Source organism: Thalassophryne amazonica, chromosome 20 (genome assembly GCF_902500255.1).
Source record: "Thalassophryne amazonica chromosome 20, fThaAma1.1, whole genome shotgun sequence".
NCBI classification, from domain to species: domain Eukaryota; kingdom Metazoa; phylum Chordata; class Actinopteri; order Batrachoidiformes; family Batrachoididae; genus Thalassophryne; species Thalassophryne amazonica.
The window spans coordinates 61,652,997-61,664,163 of record NC_047122.1 but is presented as its reverse complement, the minus strand read 5'-3'; the positions used below and the strand labels follow the sequence as shown (position 1 = coordinate 61,664,163).

Genomic DNA, 11,167 nt, shown 5'->3' with positions numbered 1-11,167 from the left:
CTGCTGAATTTGATGCTTTTATCACAATTTGCAGACTTTTGCTCTAAATATTCTTCTTATCTGCTGCACTATAAGTGGTACCGAAAACCTGCTTGGCCCATGAGCTAATTAAGTAATGAGGAGATTTTAACCAGCACCTATAACGAAAACAAACATGACCTGAGCTTCACAAGTTAAGTGCTGGAAATCACTGAATTCCAAAATCATATTAAGGCTATTTTTACTTGGAATATAAATAAAAAATGTACCTTCAAGCTACGTTTGATCAACAGTTTGGCCACAAAGCTTACCTCACCACCTCTGCACACAAATGCTTCAGTGACCTTTTGCTCGCGGTGCACCCTGCGCTGGGTGAAGTCGAGAGCTGTAACACTTAAAACTCTGTCCTGCTGGTCAAGGGAAAGAAAAAAAGAAGCTTAAAATCTCAAACAGTTCAGACCACAGCGGAGCAAACGCTGATCCTCAGTCTGCTGCAGGTCTCAGTGATTCTGTCTCACAATATGCATGTGAGAATATTTCTTTTTCTCGTGAACACGCTCAGCAATGCTCGCAAAAGTGCATGTTGTACCTTGACACGGTGACCAGATGAACAACTTCCAGCTGTAGCTGTTCCGCTTCTTCTGACAGTGACGTGGCAGCAGTGAGTTGCAGCCATAAGTCCAAGCTCACAGTGTGACCTGCAGTGTGCACCGTGGCCCCACCCACATGTTTTAAGCAAATTAAGGAAATATATAAGTAATTTCAAATGCATAATATTGCTGCACACCAGCAAACTGAAAGTGAAAACCCTGTTCGACACGGTGTCTGTTTCCTGTTGACCAGATGTTAAATCCAACTACATCCCAACTCAAATATCCAGCATCAGCAAAGTTCTGCCTGAAATTCAGTTCTGACAAACACTGTTGTCACTTAAGTAAATGGATCATCTCAATCAGTGTGCAGATGTTGCAAGGATCAAATATGCAACCAAACGTTGATGCATACAGTCAACTGCATAAATATTTGGACATAATCGATGTGGTTCTGTTGGCTTCGTCAAATCAGGACCTTCAGTGTGCACTGGGGTGGTTTGCAGCCGAGTGTGAAGCGTCCGGGATGAAAATCAGCACCTCCAAATCCGAGGCCATGGTTCTCGACCGGAAAAAGGTGCTTTGCCCTCTTCAGGTCGGTGGAGTGTCCTTGCCTCAAGTGCAGGAGTTTAAGTATCTCGGGGTCTTGTTCACGAGTGAGGGACGGATGGAGCGTGAGCCCTCAGTTTTGTTAGTGAAAGCCTCTGTTGGGATGATGTATAATGCCACTTTCCCAGATTAAGAATATTTCATTTCTTAGCCCTGAGAACCTTTTCGGATGCTTTGGCAGTATGTTTTAGGTCATTACCCATCTGCACTGTGAAGCTCCGTCCAGACAGCTTGACAGCATTTAGGTGAATTTGTGCAAATACTACCACTCTGTACACTTCAGAATTCATTATGCTGTTTCTATCTGTCACATCATCAACGAGAGTGCCGTGCTTGTAGAGCACAAACCTTCGCCAACACTTGTTTCCAATTACACAAATTTTTACCTTGGAAAAAATTTTCAAGGTCAAAGTCCTGTTAGAAGTGGCTTTTTATAAGCTGAAATATAATACAAAATATAGATCAAAAGGGCTTTTCAATGTTAATATCAAATAGCTGTTAAATTTGCAATACAGATCAAACTTAGTCTATTCATTGAGAGTACCAGTTTGCACATCATTTTCACAAAAGAGAGTGATTGAAGCACTTTTGATTGAGATATAATGTAAAATATACATTAAACGGGGTTTCAGTGTTAAATATAAATGGCTACAGAATCTGTAATCTGGATTAGATCTGAATCAAACTTTGTCAGGTGATAGTGAGTGCCAGTCTGAACCTCACTTCCAAATATGACAGTGATTGGGGCACGTTTGATTAAGATATAATGTAAAATATACATTAAACGGGGTTTTCAGTGCTAAAATTAAATGGATAAAAATCTGTAATCTGGATCAGATCTGGATCAGACTTTGTCAGGTGATAGTGAGTGCCAGTCTGCACCTCACTTCCAAATATAAGAATGATTGGGGCACGTTTGATTAAGATATAATGTAACATATACGTTAAATGGGGTTTTCGATGTTAAAATTAAATGACTACAGAATCTGTAATCTGGATTAGATCTGGATCAAACTTTGTCAGGTGATAGTGAGTGCCAGTCTGCACCTCAGTTTCAAATATGAGAGTGATTGGGGCACATTTGATTAAGATATAATGTAAAATATACATGAAATGGGGTTTTCAATGATAAAATTAAATGGATACAGAATCTGTAATCTGGATCAGATCTGGATCATACTTTGTCAGGTGATAGTGAGTGCCAGTCTGCACCTCACTTCCAAATATAAGAGTGACTGGGGCACATCTGATTAAGATTTAATGTAAAATATACATTAAATGGGATTTTCAATGTTAAAATTAAATGGCCACAAAATCTGTAATCTGGATCAGATCTGGATCAAACTTTGTCAGGCGATAAAGGATATCCTACATAACACTCTCAAATATGAAAGAAATTTGATCTTGTTTAACAGAGTTATGAGTTTTTCAAAATTCATTCAATGTTAAAAACAGGGATTTTTCCAAATTTTCAAACGGGGCGAAAACGTAACCCCTTCCAACTTCATTGGCGGAGGTAATTAACACCAGCAACCCAGTTCTATTGGCAGCCACGCATGTCCATAGACACATGTTCAGACTATAGATCATGAGCTGTTCCTTTCCTTCTTCATGCTCTTCTCTTCCCATCATTGTGCTACCAGTTCTTATTGGGTTCATCTGTCCAAAGAATCTTGTTGGAGAACTGGGCAGACTTTTTTAATGCTTTCTGGTAAAGTCTAATCTGGCTTTCCTGTTCTCCAGTGCTACCAAGGGTTTGCACATTGTCCTATACTTTCTTAAATTCATGACGGCATCTCTTGATTGCAGACTTTGACAATGATATGCCGCCGTCTAAACTGTTCCTGACTTTGATGCACCTTTCTTACCAAGGAAGGAACTCTACAGTCCAGTTCACGTGTCTGCTGTGATCTTCCAGGACTTTTTGGTTTGTCTTAGCTCACATTCCATTTTAAAAATGTACCATTTTATTAATTTGGCTAATTGTGAGGTTTCTGTCTGATAATGTCAGGCTCCTTCACTTGTCCATCGACACCTCTTTGGTCCTCACATTCAGAGTTCTAACAAACATCTATCGAACACAAAATGGAATCAACTCCAGGCTATTTTTATCGTTCATTTGTCATGGAAGAATGAGGGGACAGGCCACACCTGGCCATGAAACTGCTGGCCAATCAAGTGTCCATTTACTTATGAGCTCTAAAAATGGAAGAACGGTATGTTTTTTAAAAAAAAATGGATATTTATTCTAAATGATTGTGGTATTTTTGCTAAACCCCTTGAATTAAAGATAAAAAAAAAATCTACACTACAAGCTCATCTTAATTAATTCATTTTAAATCCATTGTGGTGCTGCACAGATGCAAAATTACATAAAAAAAAACAATGTCACTGTCCAAATACTTATGTACTCATTTATAAACTTGAGCGAGAACTCAAATTATCATTGTGCAGACAGAACCGCAGGTTTCTATCGACCAGTAACACTGCCTCGCTGCCCTCTTTCTTTTTTCTACTCCTTTTCTTTTTCCAGGCCTGTGAACGTCAAGGATGGCACAAAGTGACAAACAGAACCCCGCCTGAGCTGCCGCCTGCCCCCTGTACTGGCTGCTGGCCTTTCCTGCCCGTCTGATCCATATTTCAGAGGCAGCGGTGGCGTTACTGAGGGAGTATAATCCAACATTAAAGAAACCAACCCTGACTGAACACACAGGCGTAGGTTCATGAGGTCCTGGAAACCTTCAATTTCCATTTCTGCAAACTTTGCACTAGGTTTTCAAGGCTTTGGTGTGAGTCTTCAAAATCTGGCGTTGGTGCAGACAGCAGGACTTCCCTTGCAAAAAAAAAAAAAAAAAAAAAGCTTGAGACAGCATGTTTAAGTTATGCAGGGAAATGCAAAACAGTCTGATGCACAGTTAATGGTGACTTATACACAAATCTGACTGATTGTTCCATACAGTGTTAACTAAACTCTATTATAGTGTAAAATCAACTGTGCTGAATTTGATAGAGTAGATTTAACACTCTTTGGATTGGACCACGTGGACTCAGTGTAGAGTCAATTACACAACAATATTTGTGTCACCATCAATAATGTGAACACCCTTGAATCAAAATCAGTTACGTATTTTAAAAGAATGAAGATAAAAAGATAAAAAGTATCCAATCTTTGTGTGTGTTTTTTTTTTTATAAAATAACACAATAATAGATGAATTATAACAATGAAATGTAAAAAAATTTACAAAACTCAATTGTAATTAAAACTAAATAGTATGATTAAAAAAATTTCTGGGAATAATAATAATAATAATAATAATAATAATAATAAAAGATTCTGGCTCTAGCTTCCACTCAGACTACTACTTTCCCAGGTTTTTCTACAAATCTCTGAAAAACAAGCTTCTTTTCTTCACAAATTCCCTTTAGATATACACAAAGGGTTTAAAATAAATAAATAAATGACTATAATGACATTTATTTGTTTCCCAAAAAAATATATTCTTTAAAGACAAATTCATATCCTGTATTTACAATTTCCAATGTTTCACAACAGAAGAAAGAGGGGAAAAAAACACATAAAAAGAGAGATACAAGCAAATCTGTGACCAAAACAATCATCTCTTTTCATTTAAAAGCTAAACAGTGATACTATAACAGACCACCCTATCAAAAAAATAATATTTTCCTTTAAATAAAATTATTCCTTTCTGTTCTGATGGTTTTCTCATAATGTTGTTGTTAGAACTCGCTGTGCTGTGGTCCCGTGGTGAGGTCTGAGAGAGGGGGGAAATGAAGAATAAAAAAGCAGTTAGAGATGAAATTAATGTGACAATATTTAAAAATGAAATTGGTCATTTTAAGCTTTCAGAATAATACATGTTTTTTGTTGCTATTTCTTCTTTTATATGCCAAAAAAGACTAAATTTGGAATCTAAAAATGCTTTTGTCTGATTTATTGAATAAAATAGCACACTTTTTCTGAGAAAAACCTGGTTACTTTGTAGATTTACAGTCCAAATATTACAGGATTACACAAATACGAGCATCATCATCATCATCATCATCATCATCATCATCATCATAATAATACATGGAGGAATTAGAAATAATACAACGGTTTAAGTCCTTTCATCCTCGCTGTATTCATCATCAGACTGTTATCAGTTTTCTTTGATATACATTTGGTGCACTCACGTGGACACATTATTTAAATGACGCAGGAGGGGCGATAAATCAGCTTTGGGGGCCCTGCAGGATGCATTAAACACATTTAGATCTGTGCTCGACGAGGCGTTAAATAGTGCATGATTTATGTGCAGCGCTGCGTAACGCCCACTCAGGTGTAACGGTGTTTATCTCCACGTTCAGGCTCATTTAGCGGGAGACAGACGGGAATTTATTTTTTTTTATTTTTGTTTTTTTAAGTGCATGATTGTGCGTTACCTGTCAGTGATCAGTTGAAACTTCAGAGAATTGGGCCTGTGTTCGCTCTCTTCTTCTGTAAAGAAAAAGAAGGCCGTCATGCGTTTAGAAGCGCTCCTGATTTATTTTTTGGCCCCGATTTGGAGACAAATCAGGAATAATGTGAAGTATGTGTGGATTTAATTTTTTTTTTTTTTTTTCCCAGTCCGTACCCTCTCGTTTTGGACTGAAACTTCCAGATGACTCTTCATCACTGTCGTCCTCCGTCCCCGACGCTCCGAGGCCCGCTGCTGCCGCCGCCTTCGTCGTCTGTCGTGCGTCATGACGCGCAGCCGGCACCGCGCCGTGCAGAGGCAGGTGTCCGGCCGCTGCCCCTCCGAGGAGCGACCTCATGTTCAAAAGAGAGTTGGCGTTGAGGAAAGCCGCGTTGGCCCAGCTGTGCAGCTTTCCGATCTGACACGTGTAAATCCCGTGAGCCGGCAGTAAGGCCGGATGCGCGGCGGAGGCCGAAGCCGCGTGGTGCGCGTGGGCCGCCGAGGACGGTTTGTTCGAGTCGTCGGGGGTCGTGGCGGTTTCCGCCAGGGACCAGATTTTGGGTTTGCTCTGCGGTGGTCTCTGGCACTCCTGTCTGCTGGGGGAATGATCCGCAGCCAGTTTGGCCTCCTCCTCCTCCGCCGCCGCCGACGCGGAAAGCGTCCTACTCTGCTCCGAAGGCTCTCCTTCGACCTGAGCGGACCCCTGCTCCGCTGGCCGCCGCTCCTCTTCTCTCTCTATATCAACCGTCTCCAGATCGATCTCCTCGTCGTCGTCTTCGCTCCCGTTTTTGCCGTGTTCGTCCTCGTTGTCGCTGCTGAAGATGCGCCCATCCCGGTCCTCGGCGCTGCGGCCCCACGTGACCTTGTTCTCCTTTTTGAGGCGCCTGCGGGCGTTCGCGAACCACGTCGATACCTGCGATAAAATAAATCAGAATTCTATCCTATACAATCTTGCAACTTTTTGAAAACACAAGCTATTTGTCTTGGTGGTCGTTTTTTTTTTTTTTTTTTCACGGTCACCCACCTGTGTGAGTGTCATCCTGGTAATGATGGCGAGCATGATCTTCTCTCCTTTGGTGGGATAAGGGTTCTTCTGATGCTCCTGTAGCCAGGCCTTCAGAGTGCTGGTGGTCTCCCGGGTGGCCGTCTTGGCCCTCGCCGGGTCCCCGTACGGGTACTGTCCGTACGGGTAGAAGCTTTGGGCTGCGTGGACAGGCAGCGAGGCCGCGTGGGAGCCGGGAGTGTCCTTCAGCTCATACTGAGAGCCCTGAAATGTTGGGAGAGATCGTGAGGAGACAACTTGTTGAGCAACTTCAAAGCGACTCGTCATCCAAACTTGACGGATGAATGCGTAAAAACGAAATTATAGGCTAATTAATCTAAGTAAAAAAATCAACAAAAAAGAGGCGTTTCAGCAAATTAAATAAATTTAACTGGACGAGACAATAATTATTATGAGTAGCTATAATTTAAAACAAATGCCACTGGTGCTTTTAATGACTTTTCCTAATTTAAACTCAGTATTTATATATATTTTGCATATTTACATTATTTCTATTTCAGTTTAAGTCAATTTGCACAACATTTTTAATGAACACACCTAGTTTATTTAATGACAGCATTACTGCGTTATGACTAACAATTTACAAACGCGCACTATTTAAACATGATGGAATGTTGAAGGAAAATGCGTCGTTTTAGTGTAATTTAAATGTTGAATATCAGAAGCCTCCCTGTGCTCCTTCTCTCACCATGTGGGACATGAGGAGGTCTGTGGCTCCGCTGTACGGCAGAAAGGCACTGTAGTTGTGAGGCGTCCACGGGGAGCCGTACATCCCCAACACGGAGCCCACGGCAGCGGCGGTACCGGCCGAGCTCACGCCGCCCTCAGCGCTTCCATCCCGTGCGGAGGCCGGCCGCTCGCCGCCGTATCCCTCCTGGGAGGCTCCTAGGAACTGGGGGTACCCCAGCTGAGGGAAAGACATGACCGCGGATAAGTCCCCAACTCAGAGTCGCGCACACGACACCAAGAAACGCGGAGGAGGAGAGGGGGGAAAAGGGGGGAAGAAAGTAGAAATCCACAAAACGGAGAGTGAAGGGGGCGTCTTTAAAAAAAAAAGAAAGAAAAAATAAGGATAATAAATCACCACCGCTGGAAGTGTCAATCCTGCACTCCCGCCGACCCCGGAGCTGCGTCGGAGCCGCACTTTGGGCACCTTGAGCGCGCACTGAAGCGTGCGTCTGGCCGCAGGAGCTCGTGGATGTGGAGCTGACTGACTGATTGGCAGCCTACTTAAGCGCCAGGCTCCTCCTCTGCCCGGGGCAGGCGATTAGTGCATTGGTTAGCCTGGGTCGTGCGTGCGCGCGTGCCATGCTCTTTCATGCTGCTGAGCTGTTCTGTATTGTGCATTGTTTGCACAGAGCAGGAACCTGCTGTGAAGCGTGTGCGCGAGAGTGCGTGAGGCACCCGTGCGCGTGTGCGCAGAATATTGTTCGCACATATGATTCAGACTGCGCTTATGGCAGGTGTCATATTTGATTTCTTTTATTAGTCAATGAAAGATAATAATAATAATAATAACATGGTTATTATTATTATTATTATTATTATTATTATTGTGTAATAATCGTAATAATAATATGGTTATTATTGTTATTATTGTCATTATTATTGTTGTGTAGTAATAATATAATGATAATAATGATAATAATAATAACAATAATAATAATAATAATAATAATATGGTTGTTATTATTATTATTATTATTATTGTGTAATAATAATAATAATGATCATCATAATAATAATAATAATAATAATAATAATAATATGGCTATTATTGTTATTATTGTCATTATTATTGTTAAATGGTAAATGGACTGCATTTATATAGCACTTTTCCATCTGTATCAGATGCTCAAAGCGCTTTACAATAATGCCTCACATTCACCTGATGTCAGGGTGCTGCCATACAAGGTGCTCACTACACACCGGGAGCAATTGTTGTGTAGTAGTAATAATAATAATGATAATAATGAAAATAATAATAATAATAATAATACTACTACTAATAATAATAAGTAAATAAGGTAAGTTAAGTTTTTTTCTGGTCAGCAGACGGCCCAGGAGGCATTGATATGGTTGAACAGATCAGAGAATAATGTTTGTAATTTTCAATAGAAGTCAATGGACATTTTTGCGTTGTTATTGTTTGTTTCTTTGTTTCTTTTCTTTTCTTTGGAAAAACACTAAAGAGAGATAGACTTGGATAAGAGATAGTGGGTATCTGATACTAGCTGCTGAGTGGAAAATGACAGATGGTTGCTGAGAATAATTGGCTTTCTTAATATGAATGTAAAAAAAAACAACGCAAAAAACAAAACAAAATCCATGTGTGCTGTATTTCATGAAGACTGGCTCGTTTTTGGAATGTATTTGGGATAAAAGCTGCATTCTTTTTAGCAAGCCAATACAGGTCATCGGGAGTCTGTAAAACAGATATTGAAATTTGTGCACAAAAACAGACACTGAAGTGATGCATCCCCCCCCCCCCCCACCACCACCCAAAAAAACCCCATGACAAATTTAGATATTTGTTCTTGTACCTGTTGTTAAATAGAAAAGAGTTGCACCTGTTCCAATGGAGAGTGGGCATGTCTCTCCCAGAGCAAGCAGGAACTGAGTTCTGTGACATATGTCACAGAAGGGAAAAGGAGCTGTTCACGGCCTAAATAGAAAAAAAAAAAAAAAATCCGAATGCACAGTCGGAGAGATGTTGCACTTTTGAGGATGTTTAAATAGAATTCATGGCAATATATTTAAAGGAGGATACAATTTAAATTTTGCACAATGCCACCTCTTTAATGTGCCACTATCAATGCAAAAAAAAAAAAAAACACACACTGTAAAAGTCATGACAATCCAGGAGGAAGCAGATCATTGATTTCTCTCTGATGGGCAAAATGAGGTGCTGCTTTGAACACACACACACGTGCACACACTTGGCTAGTGCTAATGAGGTTGGGCACCCGGCGCCCTGCTCGGCGGCCCTGTGGCCCTCCTGGGTTCCCTCAGAGGTTAGCAGTGTAATTACTCCAGCCCCATAAATACAGATTCATCATTTCACACTGAAGTCCCTGATGAGCTTGGCGGAGCTACGAAAAGAGGGAGAGAGGGGTGGGTGGGTTTAGAGTAGTGGTGGTGGTGGTGGGGGTGTGTCTAATGATTTAATTACAGTGCTTAAAACCCACTCTGACTAAATGATGATCCTCCCTTTCTCTCTCTCTCTCTCTCTCTCTCTCTCTCTCTCTCTCTCTCTCTCTCTCTCTCTCTCTCTCTCGGTGACGTCTCTTGGCTCCTTGGCATTGGCACCTATAGGACTTTACTCATGAATCTCAAAGCTGTTTTCTAAGCACATATTATGACGAGCAGCATCACTGCATGTGTGTGTGTGTGCACAAGAGAGAGAGAGGGGTGGTGAGAGGATGCTTAATCTCCGTGGCATTTTAAATGGCATTCATGGAGAGCGGCTCTCTGCTCATTGCCAAGGTAAATGGAGCCAGGGGACTCTACATTTCAGTGTGATAAAAAGAGCAGTGTTAAAGATCCTCACCATCTCTCTCTCTCTCTGTCTCCTTCCTCACTTAAAATTAATGTTTTTCTCATGACAGGGGAGGGAAACAAGACTTATCCACCATCTAATAGGATAATATAGTCCCATTCACCACCATCACCCTCTCTCCCTCTTTCTCTCTCTCTCTCTCTCTGCCTTTGTAGCTGCCTGATTTCCATAGTGTCTCTGTGGAGAAGCAGTTAATGAATTCCTCTGAGCTGAAGAAAAGGGGGGGAGAATGGTTTGGCGGTTTAGAGAGAGAGAGAAAGAGGCAGGGATAGGGGGAGGAAAGCTTTGAGCTATGCCATTCAACTTCACAGCCTCTGCCTGCTTGTGCATTCACAGCATGTGTGTATGTGCGTGCATGTGCGTGTGTGTGCATGTGTGTATATGTCTTTTAACATGAACCTGCTAAGACTACCAAATATTTAGACTGGCCTCAGACCTCTTTTTTTATGGCGGCGGTGGATTGAGGGATCTCAGGAGGCAGCTTGACTCTATTTGAATCCCATTCCCTCCTATTAGCTCAGCCCAGACAAAGGAATAACTTACTGCAGGAAACATTCAAATAAAGTCCCACAGTCCACTTGGACCTGTCATTTCCTCCTGGGTAATTTGTAGAGCAGTAAATGAAGACAAAAAAACAAAAAAAACAAACAAAAAAAAATCATGATGCTAACTTTGACGGCAACACTTTTTTTTTTTTTTACATTTCAGTAAACCAGTATTGATAAGTATGTCTGGTATTTATATTGTGAAGGCACACATATTTATATTTATATTTGAAACTGTTTTCTTTTTTACTTTTACTTTTGATACTCTGTGTGCTTCTTACCCTGTATGCTACTGTGCAATGCTGCAGGAACCTCAATTTTCCTGAGAGAGTCTTCCCAAGGGATCAGTAAAGTTCTATCTAAT

General features: G+C 41.1%; 1 protein-coding gene across 1 annotated transcript; it reads right to left on the bottom strand.

The window, feature by feature from the left end:
* Positions 1-4,638: 4,638 nt before the first annotated feature.
* irx1b (iroquois homeobox 1b) lies at positions 4,639-7,763 on the bottom strand. The gene is made up of 5 exons (XM_034161394.1): positions 7,388-7,763; positions 6,661-6,903; positions 5,814-6,549; positions 5,623-5,677; positions 4,639-4,952 (listed from the first exon to the last, which is right to left on the bottom strand). Exons 1-5 carry the CDS (start codon positions 7,619-7,621, stop codon positions 4,904-4,906), a joined length of 1,317 nt encoding a protein of 438 aa, XP_034017285.1. The 5' UTR covers positions 7,622-7,763; the 3' UTR covers positions 4,639-4,903.
* Between the last annotated feature and the right edge of the window lie 3,404 nt (positions 7,764-11,167).